Genomic DNA, 25,977 nt, shown 5'->3' on the forward strand with positions numbered 1-25,977 from the left:
AGCTTGCCTTGCGAAGTCCGTGCTGAAGGAGTCATTTGAAGACGCCCTGAACTTTATCGCTTGACTGTACAGTAAATGAGTTCAAAACCCAGTAGAGTCGCTGTGACACGCATGTATTAAACTTCCCTTTTTTTTTTAGGCAAGACCTTTCCCCTCTTCATCAAAACATTTTCAAATAGGGGACAAATGGGAGAGCTTAATTTCTCGGTTCTTTTCGTCTACTGTTTCAATTAAATATGACAGTGAATTGAATATGTCGCCTCAAGAAATTACGGTGCAAACCCTTGGCTGAATGCAGAGCTGGAGGCTGCAGCCAGCCTGGACCTGGGCTGTCCACACGCGAATGAAACAATTCGTGTCTTTCCTCTTCCCTCCCGTACTCCTGAGATTCCTCCGTTCTCCTTTTCTCCGCTGGTCTCCTTTGGTGTCTCCCGCCCTGCTGGGGCTGCAGCCTGCCGGGCCCCGCGCCCCCCGGGAATTCGGGAAGGGAGCGCGGAAGCCATTCCTCACCCCCCAGCCTGCGAATTGGACCTCTCGCTTGGTTAGGAAGCTGTCTAACGCTGAACTTACAGCTATTCAATACGCAAAGATCACTTGGCTTTTCATGATTTTTATGTTTGGGGATGGCTGCACTGAAAATTCATATTTTTAAAAACACTTTAATGGTATTTCTGTCATTTGGAAACACTAAAATTAAATTTCATCGTGTAAATTCACTGTATAATACAGTTATTAATTAACAGGAATACAATTACTAGTACTACTAATTAGAAACTGCTGTTTTATTTTGAAAACAGCTCTTCTGCAAAGCACGTTTTTAAAATCTAAAATAATTCTTACACAAATTCAAGTTTATTGGTTTAATGCCAAGCTTACATTTGGAGTTGAACAAGTTGGTGTATACTGTAATGTTGGGGAAAAAAAGTGTAAGGTGTTAAGAATTGCAGTTAAACCTCTACTCAGATTTACTTAATGGTAAATCAATTTTACTGATTGACTCTGGGGGGCAGAATCTGTGTCAAGCCCAAGAGCCTTCAGCAAATGTGATTGGAAGAGGAATGATTTTTCACTGCCAGTTCTTGCCCAGTGAAAATGTTGGTTTGGGAGGTGTTACTGAAATTCCTACCCGGTGAATGGTTCAGGTGGGTGATTCAGCCTAGATTAAAAAAATAATCTGGGATTCTATTTACAGTCATGAACCGAAAGGTGTGTCTTCAGGAGACTCTGCCTCCGTCTCTCGCTGCAGAGTGCAGCCCCCGGCAGCCAGAGCCCCGCGCTCGGTCTGGTCTTCGCTGCCACTAATGTTCTCTTATCACTAAAACCGGATTTCATTTTTTCTTCTTTTTTCAAGATTAAATTTCATTATGAATTCTTGGAATATCACCTTTGCCTCCAATTAAAATAAATAAATTTATCCTGTTTCTGTAACGCATGTAAGGCGACTTTGGTTCCCCCATGAAAAGCTGCCATGTTCAACTGGGATATCCTTAGTATGCCGGCAAACGAAATTAGGTAATTCATCAGCTAAATTAAATGAAACTCCATATTAGCATATAATATAACAAAAAATCCTTCCCAAAATTTGCATAAAAGGTGATCAAGGGCTGTGTTTTTTAATTTAATTGGGTGTGATATTCTTATGCATAATTTTAAATTAAATTTTTTATAAAAGGTGTTTGGCTGCAATTTTATTGCCACATAAATTCATGAAGCGATGTTGTTGGCAAAGCCTCACTCATCGCATGTGCCTGTAACATACCGCTGCACCCGCGGGGCACTGGGGTCTCTGCGTCCCTGCGTCTCTCTGTTCTCGCTTGTAGTGAGAAATGTTGGGAGAGTGTAGTGGCAGCGGCCGTCTGCAGGCTCTTGATAGGAAGATTATTATGCATTAACTTTAAAGAGTTAGAAATGTATAATTCATGGCTATTGGGTGGATTTTGCAAATCTCCCGGTTGTGTACAGTTGCTAATCTGTGTGACATGATGGAAAACAAATCTCGGAAATACTGTCATTGAGGTTTGTGGCAATCAAGAAACTGCAGTTTTAATGCAACTTTTCTGTCTGATGTTTAGGAGAAAATCCTAGTCCTATATTAAAAACACTAAACTGTCTGGGCTTCTTATAAATATTAATTTACCAAGCGCACAAACGTCTGTGACATTTCCTGCAGTAGAAAGGATAAGCTTTAATTTTACTTGCCTATATCACAGCACATCAAAGGGAATCACAGTGCGTTGGCTTTTGTAGTTCTATATTTCATAAATTTTCCTTTAATATGCCGTGTCTTTATCGATAAACACAGTAAGGTAGTCGAGGAAATGGGTGCATCTACTTTGCCAAAGTTAGTTCCGCCGTCGTTTCCTTAACGAATGATTTACATCACTGTTGGCATGTAATGACTCGAGCGACGTTCTTCATGGGCGGTTGTACCTTTTCGGTCTGGATGTTTTTAAAAGCCGCGATTCTTATCTGTGACAGGGCTGTGTGCTGGCACAGGGGCTCTTTACTGCTTTTGTAATATTTACATACAGCGAACTGGCAGTAGCGGCTGTTGCCCAGAGCCCGTGTGGAAGGGCCCTGTCTCTCCTCGACAGCGTTTGCAAATTCTTGGGCATTTTGCCACAGTTTCTGCCCAAACTTTGCCCGCGCCTCCGCCGGCCGCACCAGGTGATGCTCGCTCGATGTTAACATGCTGATTTCCATTGTAATTAAGAATGAGCAGGAGTTTGTAAGGGAACTCGACGCTCATGAGTAACACAAAAAATATTGCTGTTTTAAATAAATTTCTGCAGATAACGGAGTGTAAATATTCGACTATCACAGAGGTGGCAGCCCGCCTCCTTGGCTGGAGGGCCGTACGCCGGGAGCGCAGGGTTGCTGTGGAGCGTGCTGGGGGTGGCTGCGTCTGTAGCACACCTTTACGCGGAGAGACCTCCCTTCCCGCGGCCGCTTCAGGTGTTCTGGTGCAAGTTGTGACGGTGCGTACCCACACACGGAGCTGTATGATGTGCATACCTCACGTTTGCCCTCTCGTATCTCATATAAAAGCAGAACTATGTTGTCAGAATACCTTACGTTTCTCTGTGAAATAAGATAGTGGCTTAGCAAATAAGGATATAAAGTGAAGGAAGAAGGAGCTTAGGGGAAAAAATTCCTCCTCCTCACCTCCTTGTCTCTTGGTTCAGAAAAATAAATCACAGCAGATGCAAAGAATACTGCCCAGCTCCGCCTGTGCTTCTGGAGATTTATCTGCGACAAAGCTCCTGCTGAGGAACACCTACAGTCACAGGGTCTGAGCTGCTTGCAGTCAATACGCACAAGACGTGGACGGACAAACTTAACTCGGGACCAAGAGAGCTCTTTTCCATTGGTGTAACTCTCGTGAAGTTGTGCTGCCTGCGACACGCTGCTGTAAGTGAGAGAAACAGGAGTTTGTTAAGGCTGATTTTGGGTTGTAAGTATGCGGTGAGGGCTGTAGCTGTGAATCTGCAGGTAATTTTTCTGTTACCAAATAAATTACATCATCCAAGTTCTTCATTAGTTATTTTAGTGCCAGAAACTCCAGAGGGAAGCTCATTTGAGTGACAGAAGGAGCCAAAGATCCAGGCTTTCTGTTCATGCCCGTGGCATGGTTTTGCACTACGTGCTCACAGTAGGGTCGCAGCTGAATGGGGAAGCGGTCTGCTTGTCTCCCCACAGCCTCCCGGGGTCTCTCACTTAGTGTGGACCTTACTCCTCGCCTTGCGCTTGGCAGTTGCAACTGTGGCTATTCCTGTGCGTGGGTGAGAACCCGCGCGGTGCCGTGGTACGTGTTTCATTAGTGGGTGTGCGTTACGCTGGCTCCACGGCACTAACGAGCAGTGAGCGCGGCGTGGACCTAAGGCCAAGCAGGAACCATGGAATTGGGTGGGTTCACCCGTGCTTTACCCCCCCGAAGGCTGCTTCTCATACAACTGGGCTTCCAAGAACTCCGTGCCTGTTCGGAAGCTCTTTGAGTAAGGGCCCGAGAAGGTACTTGGGATGGTGCAGCATCAGAATTTGTCCCTAAGCTTTCCTGTAGTCCAACAAGCTACTCACATTCTCATCACGCTAGAAAAAAAGCTTTAAAAACTAATTATGTTCACTGGAGTAGGAAAAGCACGAAGTGGTGGTTGGGATGCAATTGTGGAACTCAGTGAATGGTGAGAAATTGTGTGCTGGTGGATGCTTTACTTTCCCATGCATTTTGCAGTGTCAGTGTCTCGATGTTCTGTTAAGTTCCTTATTCTGAAAATATTTATTTTAATGAGTTATTATAGCTAGAGACTAATTGTCTAATTTCTTTTTTTTTAGTCGTTTGTTGGTGAGCAAGCATAAAACCACTCAGAGCCTCTAACAGTGTGACTGGGGTAATTAGTTACAAGTGAGAGATAACAAGCAATTTGAAAAGGCATTACAGATTTTTCTCTGCCTTTCACATCTGAGAGCTGTAAGATACTTGATTAAAATCAGCAATAAAAGTGGATCAGTGGAATGAAGCGGCACTTTGGTAATGCAGTACAGGTGGTTTATTAAATGTCATATGGTCCAGGCTGGTGAGTTCTTCCCCTCTCCCTCTCCCCTGCAGTTCATGGTATGGGACGGAGAGCAGTCGAGGGCTGGAAAAGGGACTCTGCAATATCACCCGGAGCCTCGGAGCCTCGGCGAGCTCCAGGCTTCCCAGGAGTTTGGGTGAAGCTCTTGGCTGGCACCAGCCCGTGGAAACCCACCCTTGGTTGCCCAGTGTCAGTTAGACGGCACCCATGGGAGCACGGTGGGAACGGCATGGTCTGTCGGCACCAGCTGATCCGGTGGTTTGCCGTAACCCAGACAGCACCCTCCGGACCAGGGGGAACAGTGCCCGTCCTGCGCCAGGGGGTGCCCGTGGGGGCTTGAACTGCTGTCCCCACTCCTCCTCGCCCACCTCTTCCCTTCTCCGCAGGGTGGGTGGTTGTGGTGGCAACGTGGCCTCCCCCGGACCCGCCGACATCCTCTGTTCTTATCTTACTGATAAACTTCCTGGTTACACAAGGTATTGAATGTTTTAACGAAAAATTCTGCTTCAAGAATAAAATGAAACTATTAGACTTGTATTGGAAAGACAAGTCGTTTTTTCTTGACAATCAACACTAAATTTCCAACTATACAAATATCACTATCACTAGAAGACACTAGAAGGGTGTTTCTTTTCTGAAGAACCTGGTACCTCATGTTAATTTTTATATATATATATAAAATATATATATCCTTTTTTTTATGAGATCTTGTGAAATAGGAAAATGCTGTTCTTCCCAGATTATAGGATAGAAGAAGGTTAAATAGCCCACAGACATCCATGAAGGCTATAGTGGATCTGGGTCTTGCCCAGGATGTCCCAGTTCAGGACACACGCCTTAGGCTGCTTATCGTCTTGACTATCAACTAAAAGAAAAAATACAGGTGGAAAAGGAGGAAGGAAAAATCAAGCAACGTATTTTTTCAGTAGTTTTTGTCTGCTCCAGGTGACACTAAACATAGATCATGAATTATTTCTGGCTTAAAAATGGAGAATATTTTAATAAAATTAGCCTACTTAGAGGAGGTAGTCATTTTCTTGTTAGGAGACAAAAGCTAAAAGAAATTAGGCTTCAAAGAAACCCTCATCAGAGCTGTATAATTTGGGTTTAGCAGCTGTTGGGTTGCAGCGAGTAGGAAGGGTTGAGGAGGTTTTTCCTTACTGAGGACGGGATTTCTTTGGCCTTGCCGTACCCTCCAGGCCAAGGGGCTGCGGAAGGGTGGTGGCACCTCTGGCGTACGGGGCAGCTCCAGCCCCAGTGGAACCCAGCCAGGGCCATCCGCAGGAATCGCCTGCGCCAAAGGGGCTTGGCCTCAGAAAGAGAGGAGGAGACCGGGAACGCGAGACACGGGGTCCTGCTTGTCATCTGCACGAGAAATTTCTGGGATAAAAAATGCTTTAATGGGAATAGTAGCTGAAGCTCAAACAGAAAATGAGATGTTGAAAACTGTTGAGTTGTGTCTGGTGAGTTCCAAAGGTGAATGTCTTCCTGCCCTCATTTCCCTGATTTCCTGCTGCTAGAAGAAAAAATGTCAAACGGGATGAGGTGTGTTTATGTAGCCACAGCTGACATTTTTAGAGTCACTAGATGGTATTTAGACCTGGATGACTGGAAATGCTATGGTGTATGCTTACGAAGGAAACATTTTTGGCTTTTAAATCTATGAATCAATGGGGAATTAAATATATACTGGATTAAGTGCTAAGTTTGGTAATGTTTGATATATGCACATACGGGTGGCGCTGGGACAGAAATCAAGGGGACAGGAATAGCTCGTTAGCCAGGTGAGCTCTTCCTGAGGAGTTTACTTTCTGTGCTCCAGTTCTGAGGGATTTTCTTGGGGTTTCAGGTGATGGGGGAACAGATGTCAGGTGTAACACGTTTTGTACACCAGCACGACTCGGGAAGGGAAGGGGAACCAATTGGAGATACAACTTACAGATTTCCACTGTATTATGTAAATGTTATCAGTTATTTAAAAATAATCCCCTCTTCCTACTTCCCCTAGATGGAATAAAAATGTCTTTTTTGTTTTCTTTGTTTCTCTGACAGAGTTATCATTGAACCGAGGAAGAATTTCTATCTTAAAGCCACTACACGGAAGGAACGCTATAAAAGGTATTGTGTTTCTGCAGCTGCTCACCACGTCTCTTGAGTATTTTGCTGCTTTGTCATTATGTATGTTCTTAAATCATTGTCCTTTTATTCTTTTAAATTATCTTTACATCTCTCAGAAATTCATTAGTTTGCGTGCTATGGAAGGCCTACTAAAATTTGTTTTAAAATGGTGTTAGAATGGTTGAGGGGCAGAAAGAAGGAAATACCCACGATAAATCTTAAACCAGTGGAACTGGGCCAGGAACCCCTGTAATTCTGTGCTGTGCTGAGAGCTGAGGCCCTGGCGAGGCTCAAATTCAAGGGCTGGCTGAGGAGAACAGGGATGACCGTTTTCTCTTTTGTGACCTCGCACCACCTCTGATCCAAGTCTCCCTTCTTCTACCATGGAAAGCCTCCCTGAGTTTCATGGGACCCCTGACGGAGCAGGGACCGTCCCTTACTGCGGCCACGTTCACAGCAGGTGGACTCGGAGCGTTCCCTTCCTCTCCCGTTCCCAGCTTTGCTCGGGCTCTCCGGGGTTTTTCTAGATGAAAGGCTGCAGTCACGTCCTGCATCCCACCTCGGCAGTAATCTCCTGCTCTGGAGATGAGTCTTCCTCGCTCTGTTCCCTCCCTGCCAGCTGTCTCAGCCTTTCTTGAGAGGAAGAGGCAGGTCCTCTGCTGGCTCCCAGGATGACCACGAGCGTTTTCAGCTGCTGTGAACTCACCTCAGTACCTCGGTGTGTCCGTGTTAAATCCGGGGGCTTGGTGGTCGACGATGGGGTTAAATATTAAAGTCCACTGTTGTTTCTTTCCCTGAAATACAACTCCCTTCTGTGTACTGCTTTATTTTTCTCAGTGTAGGTGGATTATAGTTTTAGCCAAGCATTCTTCAAAAATAATCCTCCAAATAACTAGTGTCATCTTACTGATATTTTATAAAGTTCTTTCCATTTTCATTTGATTATTTTTAGATTAAATATTGTCCCTTTTATATATGTCAAAGCTAAAAGTGCATATAGCCCATTTAAAGTTTCAAAGCTGTTTGCAGGAAGGATTCTCAACAGAGTTTACATTGCATTTACTGTCTGACTTGTTTGCTACTTACCTCTGTTACAGAGTCTTAATGAAATGAGTTAAAAGTGTTTATTATAATTGGAATACATTCCTATTTATACAGTGCAGGATTTTCATTTTGATGTAATGGAGGGAACTCATTTTAAACATTTGAGTGGCTAGACAGTTAAAGCAAAATTATTATTTTTCCCACTCAGCACAGCAGAATGGTCGTTAAAAAGGGATGTTTGAATAGAAAGTTGGTTCTTGGAGCAGATCTTCAGCGATCTGGAAGAAATATTTCTGCTTCCAAGTAACTGTAATTAGGCACTAATGATAAGTGCATTCCTGGAAAGAAGAAATATTATTGATGGGCGACATAAGCTACAAAAAGCATTAAGATTTAGTCAAAGACATAAAAGTAGGTGAGCCTTGGAAGGGGTGAGGTCAGTGACTGACTATGGCTACCTGGAGGAAAACGATCTGTCCAAAAGACAAGTGATAGTGGCCCCGTAAATCCAATACTTTCCCCAATTCCAGCCGATTTTCACATCAGGGCCAACCTCGGCACAGAAGACGCAGTTTACATGTGGTGGTTTGTCCAGCTGAACTGGAGGCTTGTGCTGAGGTGAAAGTCGGAAGAGGTTTTACGGGCAGAAGAGAGGGGCAGGGAGTGGGGCGGCCCCAGAGGCTCTGGCTCCAGAGCTGAAGCTCTAGCTTTAGGCTCGAGCTCTTCTAGCTGAAGTTTTCCTAAAGGAGAAGTTCAGCCTGAGAGAAGATCTGCCAGGGAAAACTTTGGCCCAAATCTTTAAATTTTGATAGAGCTAAAAGCCAATGAATAAAAAGCTCATACAACAGAGATATGAATCTTAGTTGTGAAAATTGCTATTTGCAGTGATGTAATAAATATAATTTTTGATAAATGTATGGATATAACACTTCACAGACTAAGCGTAACACTGCATTTCTGCTTCATGCAAGTGAAGATCTAAATGAGTAAAGAACACTTGAGTCTGGATTAATCAATGGGGTTACTATGGCGTCTTGATTTACCCAACAACAGGAACGAGAGGTGTCCTGGAGGCTGTTTTGACTGTGGTGTAAACCCCGAGGAGCCAATGTGCTTGGCCATAGAGTAGAAAATGCTGGTGAGTGATCGAGATCTCTGCTGTGAGACGTGAGCGGTGTCTCCCCCTGGGAGGAGCCGGGTTCCGCTGGCAGCTCCTGTGATGCTGTTTCTGCCCCTCAAAGGCAGCCGGGCTCCGGAGCAGGACGTTCCTGCCACGTGGCACAACGACGGTTTTGTTGGCAGTATTAGAGGGATGCTACGTGCCAAGATCCATCATATGGAATGATGAGTCTCTCCGAGACTATCATTAAAATGTGTCTGGTTTTCCTGCCTTTCTATGTTTATGCATGAACCGGGTGATTATTCAAGACATCAGATGAGCTAAATACTTTTCTTTTGCTCGGATATTATTTATTAATTCTCAGATGCATGTTTGCCTTGTAAGACTAAAAAGCTGTGGCATTAATCAGCACAAACTTGGATTGCATCCTAAACTTCCAAGGGTAAAATGAACTTGGATTGTGTTTTGAATTTACGGATGCTGAAGATTGAAGAGTCTATCGCTGCCGTCTTTGAGTCTGCACATACAGTTGTAGAAAGCGGATCTACAGTTTGGTCTAACAAGTAGCTTTACTTAGTGCCTAGGCTTCCAAATTTAGCTTGGTGGAAAAAAATACTTGATTTAGAATGAGACAGGTGTTGCTGGAGAGAATTAGAGTTAGTAGGTCTCATTCTGCTTCTTCCCTCTTTTTGTATTGCTTTAATCTCCTCTTCATTGATACCGTTCCTGGTTTAAAGCAACCTAAGGTTGAAATCCGGTTGTTTTTAATGAGAGAGGCTGAAATATGGGAGAGTAGTGCAGTAGGGTTGCTTGGTAAGCGGCTAATAAAATTCATTTGGATTAGTAGCTTCAAGAATTAAATGTGAATATTGACATTTTTTCTTTCCTGTTTATACTAATGTTTTCAGTTCCTGGTGGGGCAATAGAGCAGCCACACAACCCACTACGTCTGACTGTGAGAGTTAAGTAAGACACACGTTCAGGAAAACAGACAAGCGTTTTTGTTTGTTTTTTTTTCTCCTGAAAGTAGTAAGAAAACCATAGGGAAGACGCTTGCTCTGAACCCCTCAGAACTGTGAAGGTTTTTTCCCCTAGCAAGGCCAGTTTATTTATTGCCGTAAAATGCTATGGGAGATATTACGTATTTGATTCAGATGGGGTAAAAGATCTATTTCCTTTTGATGCATTTATTTGCATTAATCTTAAAAGTAGTAATTGGAAATGCCCTCATAAACCCTGAGATTGGAGCCCTAGAATTAAAACCCATTCGTTATTACCCAGGAATGTAGCTGTGCAGTTTTATTAGCCTTTCTTCTGCTGTAATCTACGGATCTCATTTAGCTGCATGCAGCCCTGTTCTTCTGAAACATAAAAGGAAGGAAATCTCTCAATAGCCTGAAATCAAATTATCTCCCCGTGTTAATCTACATGTAAAACACCCGAGCCCACTTCTTTAAAGGAAAATAGTTTTACTGATAAGCAAAGCTAGACTGTGTGCTGTGGATACAAGAATTAAGTGGATTGATTTTTTTTTTTTGTCTGCAGAGTACTATTTATAGCATCAATTAACTCCTCGTGGTTGGGATGAGTCATTTGACACATCTGTTGCTGAGCTTAAACACTCGCTGTTCTGCGGGGTCACAGTTGGATTTTTTGCCCTCTGCTCTCCAAACTGCGCGGTGAAATGACAATTTCCCAACTAATGGCCGTTAGTTTAAACACTCGTCCGCTGGCGGCGTCACGGCAGCGTTGGGAGGAGCTGAAGCAGGCGGTTGGGCCGCCTCTCTGCATCGCTGGCCTGGTCTTTTTGTTGGCCATTTTGTTATTTATTCTATCTGTTAGAAGATGGCACGATAGTATCTTCCATGAAAGAATTATTATGATCATTTGTAGGATTTTCCGGCCTTCGGTTACTCCATTTTGCCAACGAGAAGCTGGTCTGGCTGTGGAAATTGTGGCCTACCCACTGCCCCTCCTGGGCCTGCGTTTTGGGAAATGGAGGTTTAATGCATGTAAATACGTGGCAGTTCTCAGCTGTAATTCCCCACACACGCACCGTTTCAGACCCCATTCCTCTCAGTAGCTTTTCTCTTAAAATGGAAGCCCGTTTACCAACCTCAAAACATCCAGAAGCCAAGAAAAGTGAGGGTACTTGTATATTGGCAGGGGGTTGGAACTGGGTGATCTGAGAGGTCCCTTCCAACCCCACCCATTCTATGATATCGTTTAGTGAAATCCGTTAAGTATTCTGTGGCGGTTTTGCATCAGGTTATAGGAGTTTGTTCATGCGATTGGCTTGTTTGTGGCCGAACTGGATTGTATATTAACGAAGCCAAGCTTTAAAATACTAGGGGAAGAACTAGGGAGTGGAGTTATGAACTCTGCTGCCTTTGATCTTTAGCCTTTTCTCTTTCTCATTGAAATAGCCCTGTTCTAAGAATAGACGTATTGATTTCTGGTGGCTCTGCTTGCAAGGTCGCCTCTACAGTAAGGAAGTGTTTCTGTTGCAAATGAGATCAGACCCCGTCCAGGCACACAACCCTGCGCAGACAGCAATGCCTTGATGGTTAATTTAATGCCTGATACCATCTAGCATTCGCATAAGCTGCTTTTTTTTTACTAGCTGCTTGGAAGACAGCTTTCTAGTAAAATGGCTATAATGGAATTTTCTACTCAATAGAAGTTTGCAGAGATTGTCTCTGCTCGCAGAGGCCGGAGCGGCTGTTGGTGTCGGGGAGAAGCAGGCTGGGCTGAGAGGGAGCGGGGGAGCCTGGTACGCGGAGCTTCTGCTGAACGCAGCTGGGCTAGTACTTGGGAACCGACATGTGCATGAACCAGAAAGGGACCACAAAGCACAGTCCATTTTTAAGTAGAACTCCTCATTGATTTCAGTGGGGGAGACCTGTGAAAAATCAATGAGATGCAGCAGCTTGAGGAAGCAACGCCAGGTGTTGTAGGGTGCTGCCCTGGTGGGCCGGTGGGCTGATCAACCCGGGAGCAAGCACGCCTGGAGAGTTCTGAGGAAGAAGAAAAGGTGTCTGAGAAGCAGCAAATTTACTGGTCACATTCCACAAGAAATAGCAAAGTATGACCTTATTAATTCTAGTTTTAACTTCCAAGTTGCATTTTATTTCTGTAGAAAAACAAAAAATATAAAGGAAAATATAAACCTTTCTGGGGACGTGTAAACTTAGGCCTGTTTGTTATAATGTACAGTGTTAAGCAAATGGAACTGCTGAAATCATCAAAATATTCTGAATTTTTCCATGCGATTTGTGCACATCATTCAGCTCAGTTGGTTACTTCAGACTTGGCTTCTTCACACGGGGCGGGAGGGGAGAGCTGTCTTCCAAATGCTACCCAACCAAAATAGATAAATAGAAAGTAAGTTGTGCACAACAGTGACTCTCTTTATGTAGGGAATGAAGTATTAATGGTGCTAACACTTCCATGGTTGTGGCTGACCTGACGGAATTAACACTTGCTGAGGTCGAACAAAGCGAGGGATTCTGCCACGTTCCAGGTGGGCAGGGGCAGCCTGAAGTCAGAGCTCAGCCCTTCTGCCTCCTTCACCCTCCTGAGAGGTGCAGCATTCCCAACCAACGGCTCCGCCTGGACACTCGCTTGAAGATGTGTGGGGGGGTGCGTTTACACAGAGGATTTCCAGTGCACAGTGTGAATTTACAGGCTATCACATACCCCATTAAACCTTCGTGCGGACACTTAGTAGGTGTGAGGTAACGTGATGCCGCTTTGCCGTGCTGTTTTATGCTTAATTAACACAAAGACTGATCTTTGAGGGAAGCATGGCATAACGAGAGCTCTGCGAGGGAAGAGTTCCGCTCACTCACTGCAGAGGAGTTTCAGGTCCTGGAGAGCAAGAGCTCTGCCTCAGAAAGGTGCTGTTACGCTCTTCTTGTCTAAAAAGGATAAATTTCAAGGAGAAATGAAAATTTCTTATGCTGGGTAAAAGTAATCATCGGCTAAAACATTTACTTTAAAAATCACCCTTGTAAAAATATTTCAATTTGAAGTTTAATGCGTTACTGAATTATTTATGCTATTATCGGCGTGCAGTTGTCGGAAAGGTGTTCTGTATTGCTCTAATTTATTTTCCTTTCCATTTGGGAGTACAGAATAGCAATTGAAATGTATATTATTATGGAAATAGAGCTACAGTATAATTAAAGCTGTGTAGGCACGCTGCGTCGCCAAGTCCTGAAAACACTGCATGAAATTTTGGAAGGAAAACCTGAGAAACTCCCCGTAGCAAACTGCTGACGTGAGGGATCGTTACCGGAGGGAGGCTGCGGAAAGACGACTGGTGTCATTTAAACATGCCCTGGTTGTGTGCGCGTTTCCCATGATTATTTCACAAGAGAGACCGTATTAGATATAAGAAAGCTCTGTATTCTTTTTTGCTGAGAACTATCTTTTGTGAGTTGATACCATATGATTTCAGTGCATTTAACTAAGAGGTTAGTTGAAGTATTAATTTGTAAATGTGCTGGGAACCATCACGGCTCGAGTGGCGATGCTGTGGTGGTGCCGCTGCCCAGAGCCAGTTCTGCAGGGCGTGAGGTTGGAACTGTGTTGGGCGTACAGAGATGTTTGTGTGTGTCCGCGTTCTTCTGTTGGTGTAGCCAAACCCAGATCGCAGTGTGATATTCTGCAAATTTATCTGCAGAATTTATTTATTTCTACAAAATTATTCCTGCTGGATGATGGCATGAAATTTCCTACTGATGTAAAACCTCAAATATTACTCGGTGTCATTATTTCTGCAGCAATAGAACTGGAGAGCTGCAGCGCTCGTGGCTGCGTCCTTAGGATCCAGAGTTCCTTCTCCAGGAGTTTTCCTCTGAGCATTTCCCCTGCCCATGTTTCTTCCCCAGTTGAAGCCTTGTTTCACAGACTGCTTCTGTCCAAAGGAACAAAAAACCCCCGACCAGCTTTTTTTGTTTGTTTCTTTTGACCCCAGCACAGTACGTCTGTCTGTGCCTATGAGAGAACTATATTGAAATAGCTTTCTTTGTGAATTCCTCATTGCTATTCATTGGTGGAGATCGTCACGTAAGGGTCAGATTAGAACTCAGTCAACCAGAGCAGCAGCGAGAGAAGCCAGGCTCAAGATAGATTTCGCCATAAGGTCTGAGAAGCTGTTGGAATTTGTATGTGTAATATATATATTTATTTTATTTTATTTTCCAAAGTGTTGCTCTTTTGTCTGTAGAAGCTGGATTATGCTTAATTTATTCCCTCTGGTCATTTACTGAGAATTAGTCTTTCTCTCATGCTGCCTCCTGACATTCATCTCTGGGCATATCTTTGCACAGTTTTGTTATATCTCGTATGTTTTGGGCAGAGAATTTACTTCTGTTAGTTTAAGAAAAATGAGTTTTCTGGCGTGATGGTTCCATGCCCTTTGAGATTGGATCTATGCAAAGAAAGGATCGTATTTCTGGTAATTTGGCTGAAACACAAGAAATGGTGTTTATGCTGGCTTCAGGGAGGCAGACAGTACCTGGTCAAGCATAAAATCTGCTGGCGCAAGATTACTCTCAGAAAATGTTCTAAACCATTTGAAGCAGCAAAGTGAGTTTGTCCTGGCTCTGCACCTCGTGCCACGGGGTTGCAGCATTTTTGATGTGGTAGTAGCTTAAAAGGGGATATACTGCTTCGCAGAACCGTGCCTTTGCGGAAGGGATTCTGTTCTGTGTGTTCTCCAGCAAAAACAGGTACTAAATTTGCAGTTGCTGACCCAGAGAAGTTTTGGTGCTAAATGTTTTATGACAAAACAAATCAGAGATTTACAGAGCTACGCAGAGGTCCTAACAGCCCCAAACCTGCTTTCGCTTGGGTTTCGTACCGGATTAGATTACAGACAGGTAGAACAAAGAAGGTGGTGGTAAGCTGTTGTGCAGCGTGCGTCTTTCAGAGATGAATGTACCCTCTCCAACAGGTATCGATGAAATTGCCTGGAGCTGTTTGGGGGCTCATACATCAAACCTGGGGCCTTAAGTTGCCTGCCTAAACAGTTCTCGCTTCTGAGAGTGCCGTGTTACGTTTCTGTACTTTGAAATGTTTGGCTACAACTTCCAGTTTTGTAGCATTCAAAATCCTCGTTCCACTCCAGGGTTTTCCCTGATTTAGGACATTAACAGTAAGTGTCACAGGAAGGTGCAAGTATTGATCACTGCTAACCAATCAGATTAACCAGTTGGGGTGTTTTTCCTTAAGGACGGGTTTCTCAGGGTTGGCTTCTCTGAATATTGTTTCTTCTTCCTTCAAGTTAGGAGGAAAACAGTATAATAAATGATTTATACAACATAGCGAGGAGAACCTGGGAGATGACTGCACAGAAGAGGCTGCAACACCTTATTAACTAACTCTGTCTTCTCTTTCCTCTCTCTCGTAGCTGGTTCTGCTGGAGGCTGTTCTCCTGCTTTGTCTGTACTTTCCTGGTCTTAGTGGGGGATGTCCCAGCAGCTCTAACGCTCTGACCCCAGTAACCCACTAGGTGTGTATCGCTTGGTTTTCTCTGCATGCGTTCCCATACTGCATGGGGGATAACGGTCATTTTATGCTGCTCATCTCTTGTGGCTCTTCAGGGTGAAAATGTAATTAGCATGCACTACGCTTCAGCTCCATAGATTATTTAAGCCACATTTTTGCTTTTATTCCAGTGGTTTTCTTCCCTGTAGAAGCACAGCTCCTGTTCCCATGCATGCTCGCAGGCCCTCATGTTTGCTCCTGCAGCGGCTGGTGTGCTCTATGTACAAGCTTCGCGTTGCTCATTGTAGAACCATCTCTTGTTCCAGGAGCGAGTGGAGTCGGGCTGGGGGGGAGCACTAGTGGGGCAGCTACTGTTGGACCGAGGCATCTCCTGTGTGCCCCGAGGGGCACTTCCCCTCCCGCTGGGAGAAGGCTCTGCCATGTCCTGTGGTGGAGAGGTGGGCGCCGCTCTCCGAAGGCGGCTCACTCGCCGGCCCGTGGCCTTGGGCAGGCAGAATGCTGCCGGCAGGGCAGGGCATGCGGGGTTCCCCGGGACTGTTAGGATTGAGGTGCCCAGCTCTTGCAGAACTTGACCCCCCTCAATCTCAAGGGCTCTTTAAAAACTCTTGACTATCAGCCACATCCTCTATTACCGAAATTAGCGTGCGGAGTTAACTCCCTTTTTCTGCAGAGAACCAAGTGACCGTAGGGATGTCAGTGTTTCCAAGAGCCTTCCAGCTTGGGCATGAGTGGGGTATTAGTGGTGCGTGGGACCCCCGTGTTGGCTCGCTGCTCCAGGGGGAGTTTCCTCATCCCTATTGAGCACTTCAGCTGTATGGACTTGTAGGAGGCCTTTTGATGCCTTAGTTCTTCATAGGAACAGTCACAAAAAAATGGATCCTCTCACTTTGCTCTGTCTCTAATGCAACACTAATATATTTAGAGTCACGTAGGCAGGAGAGAGATTTGCTGCTGTCAGCGTAGCCTTTGACACTCCGCAGGCAAGTGTTTGCTGCGTTTAGAAGTGCAGCCTCAGGAATAATCTTTACCTGGCTGCTATTGGTCTAATATTTTCATTTATTTATACCCTTTTCAGTGCACTTTAATTTATTTACAAACGGTAGCAAATTGCAAGTGGCAGCCTGAGTAACTAACTCATGAGTCAGTACTTTTATTTTTCTCCTCTAGTCTAGACTGCTGATAATGTAAATTGTTGAAACCCTGGGTAAATAATTGGGAGTGCAATCAACAGCAAGCAAGTATTTATCTGCTAATAAAATGTTTGAAATGCAGAAGTCTGTCCAACAGTTCTTAAAAGGCAGTTATTGGTCCTGCTGGTGTTTCTGCATAGCAGTTAGGATTTTTATGGTCACTAATTGTACATCTGAAAATTTATACAGTTTATTTTCTGCCTGTGTTTTTTCTTTGCGCAGAGAAAAGAAGCACAATATTTACGGTTGTAAGGCAGTTGACGTTATATTTTCTGCATGGAGATCTCTGTAGCTCTCTAGAGATTTGTACCATTTATAGAACCCAAATTTTCTAGGTTCTCTCGTGTGTGGCATCAAGGGCTTATAGCTCATTATGGATTTTCTGAATGGGATCTTTGTCGCATTCTTGGAATGTGACTTGAAAGTTATATACCAGCTCAGTCGTCAGCTGTGATTTTTATTATTAAAGCTGTTACTGCTTCGGAATCTGTATTAGGGGAGGTGCTTCTCAATTTTTCATGCTGCTGTTGGTAATGCTTTTCCTTAGGACAGAAACTTGCATTATGTATTCTAAAGGGAACCCATTTTTTTTTAAATTTTGTTACTGTCGTTTACATCCTGTTCCTGCTTCCCTATGTGGTTCACCTCCTGAGGGTGGTCCATACGAGTGCCCAGCCCTTTGGCCCCCCAGAGGTCCCGGCTCTGTCCCATCAGTTGCGTGTGAGAAGGGGCTGATGGGGCTGCAGGAGGTGGGTCCCTGCGGGGAGCAGCTGAGGAAACGTGAGTTCCTGCTCGGCAGCCCCTCTCCGGGCCCATCTCCGTTCGTTAATCCCCGGCCCCTTCTCACTCTTCCTTCTTTTTCCTTGGGCCCAGAGCATCCCTCCATCTAAGGCGCGTTTGGAGCAGTGTGTCGATGGGGCTCTTCCTCTCTCCAGCGTAAGGGCACTGATAATTAGCAATCAGGTAGCTGTCTTTAAGAATACACAGCCCGCGGAGGTGCGGAGCCGCTGCCGTGTCTGCGCGGCGGTGCCAGGGCTGGAGTCACGCAGCCCCGTCCTGCGGCGGGCAGCCCTCCCGCCAGCCACACCGTCCCCTGGCGCGGCCGGGATCCTCCTCTGGCAGACCAGGCTGCTCTCCCAAGGCTTTATAGACTTCTATTAACACAGCAGAACGAGGTTCGGAGCGCAAGGTCTCTGGAGTTGGCAGCTTGGTCTATATTTGACTAGTTTGCGACATCTGGAAAACCCTGTGCTGGTTTTTGGGTTTCTTTCAGAATCTCAATAGAAGTTAAATCAATGCAGAAATGAGAAGAGTCACTTCTGATGAGTCTGAGAACCCGAAAGGCTCAAATCACGGTTGTGCGTAAACATGATGAGATTTGTCCATGGCAGTCCTTACACTGTTTGCAGCGTGATTTCGTATCACCCTGATTCCTTTCACCAGCAGCTCCCTAGGAGTTAGCAGTGCCCCACAGAGCTGCTGGCAGGTTATTTCCCATGAAATCACGGTGTGTGTCATCGGGTTTGGGTCTGTTACTTCTGCCCCACTGTCTTTTGGGCCCGTTGGATGATGTCAACCACGTATGACAAAAGAGGGAGACCCTGGGCCTACTTCTGAGTTTCCAACAAACTGTGCGAAAACATGCCGCTTAACATCTACTAATATCCCTCTTTTGGGAACATAACAGTGTACGAGCGTCTTATCGTTAGCTACCAAAGCATCAGCACAGGAGAGAGACGTGATGAATGTGAGAGTCATGGAGAACACGTCAGGTGAGACCGTGCACCACCTGAAGGCACTGAAGGAGGAAACGCAAAGCTTCAGGAGCCCAGGGCGTGGTAGAGCCAGCGCTCCTGGAGATCCTGGTTGGTAGGTGGAAAACAAAGAATCCCTGGCAGCAGGAAGAATCGCTACCGGTTTGCGCATCCAGGGACAATTTCTAGGGACTTAGCGCAGAACATGAACTGTTCTTGAGTTACAGAGCTGGGGAAAATTCTGCCTCTGTGCTCGTCTCAGAGGCGCTCCGAGTAGTTTAGTGGTGAACAGCAGTAACCAGTTACTTGTTTAGCTTAGCGAAAGGTTTCTGCAGAAGCCACCATTTAAGCTTCTATGATGGTGCTGATTTTATACTCTCATGAAAACATTTGAACTGAAGTTCACATTGTAGATCTGTGGAATCAGTGGGGCGTTTTGCTGCGCACACCGTGCAGGTGGAGGTGGGGTTTCGATGGAATACACGTAACCCTGCCAGAGAAGACATAAGGCAGAAGATACATCCCGTCTAGCTCGTTTCTGAATTCTTCTTTTTCCTGCATTGAGAGACAAGCAGTTTTGTGTGTTTTCCATGGAAGATGTTTGATTTTGGCTTTTTCATTTGCATTATTAGCGAACGGCTGCATGAGGCTTCATTGGCTACCATGCTGACATCATCGCGCACGTTTCAACTGCAGTTGCACTCTCTGCATTTAAAAATATTTTCCATATTACAGTGTGCTTCTGTAATTTAAACACGGAAACTCTTTTCAGCTGCTGGCTGCTACATTTGGGGGGCGGAAGAGGAGGGTGTCCATTCACTTGGAAAAAATGGACACAACTGTTTCATTGTACCATGAAGTTTCTGTCTTTTAAAATGTTAAACTTCTCACTTTGCTGTTAAAGACAAAAATGCCAGGTGTCTATAGTGAGAAAGATTGTCTTCCTCATTCCCTCCAAAGGCGTATCATTTTTTATGTATTTATTTTAAGTACATTATTATTTGCACAGTGAAATTAACTTCGCAAGAGGGCTGAAAACCCTTGTCAGAGCCATTTTTGCAAAAAGATCAAAGGAATTAAATATAAAGTCTCTCTGAGGTGATCCTGTGGTTGTTTTTTTTTTTCTTTTTTTGAACAGGGAAGCCTTGGATTAATTACTTTTAATTTAAAATCGCATCAATGGATGGAAAGGAATTCTTTTCAGAGCGCGCTGCAGTTTGCTTCTGAGAGTGAACAGTATTTTAGTAGGGTGACTAACAATGTGCATTTTTATTTTTAACCTGTGCCCTCCCCACCCCTCCACCTAACCCTTTCCATTTGCCCCGGTCAGTCAACAGGCAGGAGCACTTGAAAGCAGTCATGGATGACTATGATATCAGGTCTGCTGCCAGCATTTTAGCCTCCGTTAAAGAGCAAGAAGCTCGTTTCGAGCGGCTCACCCGGGCACTGGAGGAAGAGCGGCGCAACGTCTCCTTGCAGCTGGAGCGTGCCAATCCGCCCGCCGACCGCCTCAGCATCTGCAACATTGGCAATGGGCAGCCCCTGGCCACCGCCTGGCAGCAGCTGGTCCTGCAGGTAACGGCCTGCTCCTTCCACCTGTCGCTACAGTTCACCCGCACCAGAACCTCCCATTCCAGAGTCAGGCGCATCTTGTTTGTCGTCAGCACTTCATTCCGTAGCTCGCCTTCTGGCACCCCGGAGCTGGTGTGCTCCGTCGATTCATTTGCTAGCTCCGACTTCAGAGCCTTGGCTTAGAAGTTGCTTTTACTTCCTCTGAGCTCGTGGGATGCTTTTAAACGTGTGTGCGTCCCTGAGCGCTAAACCCTAAAGAGAGATCTTCACACCCTCCTCTGAATCTGTGCATTTGCTCTAAGTATGGTGATGTGCTGGCGATCGAAAAAGAATCACAATGAATTGACTCATAATCTCCATAGCAAACAACATTTCCATTAGAAATAGCTGGACGTTGAATAGAGGGAACAGCATGAAAAGCCGGGATTTCCATCCTGCAAAGCCTTACTCTTTGTGTGGGGAGGACTTCGTATTTGTTTCTCGTGTTTATTGAATTGATAGACTTTATTTTAGTGCTGCAAGCTGGCTTTGTGGTAGCTGTACATCTCCAAATATTGTTTTGCTTGATGTGTGTTCTTTAACTGTTTAAATGTGCAATGATAAACTACTTCCATCGCTGAATTACGTAGGCTCGCGAATCACCCTGACGTGCACGGTAAGTCATGCAGAAGCAATAGCAGCGTTTGTGAAGCTGTTTCCTGAGAAAACGTTGTTCAATTCAGAGAGAAACTCCAGGCTACGGGGACTCTAAAAGTTGTTTCCCAATTACACCAGGCTGTTTTACAATTACGCTTGCATCGAGCTGTATTCAGGCAGCCCCTACATCAGACTATGTCAGCACGGCTTTTCTGTCAAGGGCTGCCATGTTTCCCTATGTGTCGGCGCTTGAATTCGGGACGCGTGGTGTGAGGAGCAGCCGGCCCTGTGGGCTCTTCCCTCCTGCTCGGCAGCTGGGCTGGGGAGAGGGGAGATGTGCTTACATATATATATATATTTTTTATAGATAAAGGATGAGTTCACCTTCACTTTTTCTGAATGACTTTGTGCAGAGTGCCTGATTAATAGCTCCAGAATGAAATTCCTTATCCACAAAACTGATGAAGCATGATTTTCTGCAGCGTTATGGCTTCGGGTCTAACCGCTTCCAAGAAAACTTAATGCAAGAGCTGAAGTTAGGGGGGTCTACGTGACTTAGGGAGAAGCAGCCCCCGCGCGTGACCCCCGGCGGAGCCAGCGTACGCTCCGCTCATTGCCACGGCGTGCTGGGGGGAGCGTTAGTGCAGAAGTAATTAGTGTTGAGGTTTTTAGAGTAGCTTGTATATGAAATAAAATGGTTGATTAGCTAAATATGCACAGTTAAGAATTAATGTGAGGTTATTTGTGTGAATTGTCATTAAATGTACTGAGGGCCAAATTCCTCCCTGCCTTGCTAGAATTAATTAAATAGTGTTTAAATGAAGGATGAAGCCTGTACATTCAGTCTTACGCAGAACATATAGCGATTTCATCTTTACCATTATATATTGCACTTGGCTGTGAAGCGCACACGAGGCAGAAGGCAGGGGGTCAGTGGGTCCGGGTTGCTCTCGCGCTGCCGTGAGTTGCAGCCGTCTCTGAAGCTGCGTTTCGGCGAGCGCTGGCTGATCTCTGCTTATCACCCCACACAGCCTTTGGCTGTAAGTCGTAGTACGAAACAACTCAAGTAGTAGCTTTGCCATTTGGAAGTTGCATAGGTGACTATACATAATCTAGTTATTCTGCGTAGAGTTTGGGCCAAAACTGAGGGTTAACTCCGTTTTATGAGAATGCCAAATAATCTTTAATGATCTCCAGGACCAGGCGTCAGTTTTCCATGTTGTTTGATTGTCAAAGTGGAATCTGTCAAAGGACTCGTTTGGGAAGTGCGTATGGCCAGGGCTTTGGTAACAGAGTCTCTCTCAGGAACTTGGTGTAATATACGCTCCCAAACTTATTCCCTCCTCAGAAAAGAAAATTAAGGTCTTTTTTTTTTTTTTAATTTTAGAAAAGGAAAAATAATATATAGGCAGTGTGCCAGAAGTGTAAGAGTTTTCTGAAGTCCTCAAAAGACAAAATCAAGGTCTTATGCAAATACTGATTCTAATTAATTCATTCTGGATTTTTTGGCCACCCACACTTTTTTTTTTTTTTTTAAATACCAACTTTAAACTCATTCCATAACAATAGCTCCTTGTCCCAGGCAACCCATTTCACTGCCTCCCCCTTCCCCCTTCCCCTTTCCCTTTTCCCTTCCCTTCCCGATGTGCCGGAATTGCCAAAAACTGCATGCGTAGACTTCTTAATTTTACATTGAGGAAGTGTGGGGCATTTTTCTAAAAAGTATCTTAAAGTTGTTTTTCATGGGAGAAGTTGATAACTAATTGTTAATGGTTTGGTCAGATAGTAATTAGAAATGGCTGAGATTATTCTTTAATGGGAATTTTTCCCAGAGGAGGGGTTTCTGGGAGACACTGTCCTGAGTGTTGCTGAAACGTCTCCCGTCGGTACTGGCGAGGGTCTGTTATGGAGGCCGTGGCCAAAGCCCTCTTTCCCCCACCCGCTGCGGGAGGCCGAGCCCGCGGGCTCTGCAGGGGATCGGGCCCGTCCCTCCGTCCAGCGTGGGGCTGGCTGCACGGCCGGGGACGGAGTTGGGTGTTTCACCTCTGGAACTCTTGGAGGGTGTGCAACGTTAGGCATGCGTCAGTGCCGCGTTTGGAGTGGTCAGACAAAGTCCTCGTCCACGCCAAGAACCCTCTGGACAAAAGGTCGTTAGTCACTCAATGAAAACCTCTGCTCTACTCTGAAATGTGTGACGTTTGATGAAATTTTAATCATAGAGGTTTTATCTGGTTCATAAAAATATCCTTAAAATCCTTCCAGTTTTTAAGAATGTTCTTGACTCCGTTCCCTACCCTGGCTCGGAGTGGTGGGAGCCACATGGCTGGCTTCTTTCTGAACGGGAGAATCCGGCTGTACTATAAAACCCAACCAGGTTTAACGTTTGCTTCTCTAATTTTTGCAGTAAAGAATGGCCCCAAAAGGCCATCTTGAAATGTCAGTAATCAACCAAGCTAATAAAATTTGGGTTTTTTCTTCACTTTGCAAATGCCATTATAGCTGTTCAAGGAAAACCAGCTTAGGGAAAAAAGCTACAGAATATTTTCATAGTTACGATTTGGATCATTCATATTTCAACTTCTGTGCCAGAGAAATAACACCTATTTAAAAACCAACAAACACATTTTCCTTTTTTTTTTTTTTTTTAAATTTTTTTTAAGCAGGCATTTTTGTAGCCATAATTAAGCATCGGTATAATTCAGTCTTTATGTTAATCTGAAGTACCCGTGACTTCTGCCAAAAACGACATTTTGTGAACTGAGGGTCAGTTTCAAGCGAAAGGTGAACGCTGAAGCACAGCAGGACGCACGGTGAGAACTGAAAAAAATACAAGATTAGCTCAAATCGCTTTTCTAAGAAAATACCATCAAGTTAACCTTTCTGAGTTACAGTTTGAGCAACAATAACCCTCCTGTCTGTATTTCATGACTTTTATTTAAGACTCTGGGCTCCGCGCTGAGAGAGAGCAGACTGTGAGAACGCGGAGGCCGTTCCCAGGGCTGTGGTCGGGAGAACCCGGGTGCACTGCTGCGCTACGTGTGCTTGAACGTACGCAGAGACGAGCAGAAATGGGTTCTGAGCTGCCCTGAGGCATCGGCGTACCTTTCTTTCTCCCGTCCATCTCATACAGAACGCAGTTACATCTTTGCCTGTAAAGTTTTACGTAGTTAATTGTAGTTTGTGGTGCCTCTTGGCTTCCTTTGTTGTACATCGTATTTGTGCCCGTATTAAGGGACTGACAGCATGGAAAATGACATATTTTTTTTGCCTTACAGGTAAGGTCAGGTACAGATAACAGTGCTGTCGGTTCGTGGCAGCTCTGGTGGGACAGTACTGTTGCCTGTTACGATGCCAAATACCCACAAAACCCCTCGTTGGTAGTTAACCCGTCTGTGTTCTGCTTCCGCTAGAACTGAGCAGGTTGTGAAATGTTGAAAGAATTTGTAGGGACAGTCCTAATTCCTTTATAAAACCAGTTGAAACTGTAGAAATACGGGTTCTGGTCGAGGGGCAGCGCTGGTCCAGTGCCAGTGGCCCCGTGGCTGTTCTCCAGCAGCTCCTGCCCTGGGCTCCTCCGCTGGCCACCAGCCCCCTGCCGCGCGTTGCCCGGCCGGGAGACTCCCTGCCAGTCTCCCTGCATTTCTAGGAATGGCCTGGGTCAGATTTCGTGCCGTGCAGCCACTCGGAGGTGCCGGGGGGGATGGAGGGGGGGATTTGGGAATATGATTCCCATGGGAGAATGAGTCCTTAGCTCAGAATTCAGCTGAGCCTGGGAGCCCCGGCACAGGCAGGAACCCGACTCAGCTGCTTCTGAGGGAGACGCGTCCCCATGCAGGAGGTATGGTCCCGTCCCTGGCTTCTGCTGGGCTGGTGAGGGTCGTAGTGGAGTTTAGCTTGGAGGCTGGAGCTTCTGCCGCCTTTTTTATGGACATTGTCCCATCTCTGTGAAAGCACCAGCTCCTGGTTTATGGTGAGAACCAGGATCTTTCGCTGGTGGCTCTGCAGGCAGCTGGGGCCGGTGCTGCTAAACCAGCCACCGCAGGGGCTGCCAGTCGAGGCTTCCCAAGGTGACAGCATGGCGTGTTCACCGCTGCGAGCTCCAGCAGCTCCTGCTGCTTGCCCTTCTGCTGGGATTACCCAAATCCCAAAAGAAATCCTGCTTCCTGCATTGCGGGAGGAATGTGAAAGCACAAGGCTAACAGAGAGTTTGTGGCACAGGCGTCGCGGTGCGTGTCGTAGGAGGGCCTGCGAAAGAGCAATCTGCTAGCATTCCTGCAAGAGTTTACGTTTCCTGCTGCTTCTATTTCTTGTTATAACTTCTCCCCAGCATTGTTCTTTGGTCTTCATTTAAGGCCTTAGATGGTAAAAACATGAATACCGAAGTGAATGGGAATATTCGCATCAATTTCAGCAACAACTAAGAAGATGTGACCGCTGCATCAGAAGCCGTGAAGTGCTTTCCAGCAGGGATTTATCTGATAAGCGAACCACCTAAACCCCGCTCATTCGTTATCTGGGGCTGAGGTCTGCTGGCGTGCAGCAGAATCCGCTCCAGATCTGATGCATTACCTGAAGAGTGTTTGTATAAAACTTTGGCAGCAAATCTAGTTTAGAAAGTTGATCCCAAAGGATTAATTATAAAAATTTAAAAAAGGGAACGCAGCAACTGAGAAACTGCCCCTCTGTCTGGTAAGGAAAAGAATTATTTTATTCTTTCCAATGCAGTGGTATGTTTTTTCAAACTTTAATGACATACTATTTTATGGTTTTAGAAGTGCAAGTTGAAAATACATATATTTTAGCTCAAAGAAGCGTGCCTTTGCAGAAATCTCCCTTGCCTCTCGGTCACAGCGGTACCTGGATGGCATGTCTCGCACTTCAGCTCTAAAGAACATGCCCCGCAGCTTCGCCCGGCCACGGCGACATTCCAAAGTGCCACCCAACGTTTGTCAGCAGCACAGCAACAGCGACCGGGGCAGCGCGAAGCAAAGACAGGTTACCCTCGGCCTCTCAGAAATATTTCTGCAGTTTCTTTTGCCTCAAAAAGTCTCAACTACTTTTGTTTTGTGTGAATTTTTATTGAGTTGGGTTTTGGAAGCAACTGAAAGGCAGGGATTTTCTGATTTAGTTTGCCAAGATTTGTGAAAGGGTAATTTTCCACCAGCGTTAACCCTTCTGGCCTGGAACTGTGCCAGGTTTAAATTAAATTCTTTCATTTGAATGACAAATTCACAGGTTCATAATAATTTTCCATGATTTTACGTTGCTTTACGAATAGAACTATGTTTTCTTCTAGAAGTACATATAAGAGAAACACACGAAAAATAAATTCTGCTTGCTGCGTGTTGCTCATTATGGAAGCAGGCATCTAGGCTGTTCTTTGCCTGACGTCTCTGAGTGGTGTGAGATCAGGAAGTGTAACTGCAACTAATTATTAAAAATGTCTTGGAGCA

The 25,977-nt window shown here is 45.2% G+C and overlaps 1 protein-coding gene across 11 annotated transcripts in view; it reads left to right on the plus strand.

Annotated features, from left to right (window-relative positions):
• ARVCF (ARVCF delta catenin family member) overlaps nt 1–25,977 on the plus strand; it is a 269,139-nt gene that overhangs the window by 93,130 nt on the left and 150,032 nt on the right. For 8 of the 11 annotated variants that reach the window (XM_074606704.1, XM_074606706.1, XM_074606709.1 and 5 more), the window contains 3 exons: nt 6,627–6,692; nt 15,275–15,376; nt 19,647–19,891. In XM_074606704.1, coding sequence (XP_074462805.1) covers nt 19,676–19,891 — 216 coding nt within the window. In that variant the 5' untranslated portion in view covers nt 6,627–6,692; nt 15,275–15,376; nt 19,647–19,675. Of the gene's footprint in view, nt 1–6,626; nt 6,693–15,274; nt 15,377–19,123; nt 19,892–25,977 lie in introns of those variants that run through there. The other 3 variants (XM_074606713.1, XM_074606715.1, XM_074606707.1) reach the window with 2 other exon arrangements.

This window comes from Larus michahellis, chromosome 13 (assembly GCF_964199755.1).
Source record: "Larus michahellis chromosome 13, bLarMic1.1, whole genome shotgun sequence".
Lineage (NCBI taxonomy): Eukaryota > Metazoa > Chordata > Aves > Charadriiformes > Laridae > Larus > Larus michahellis.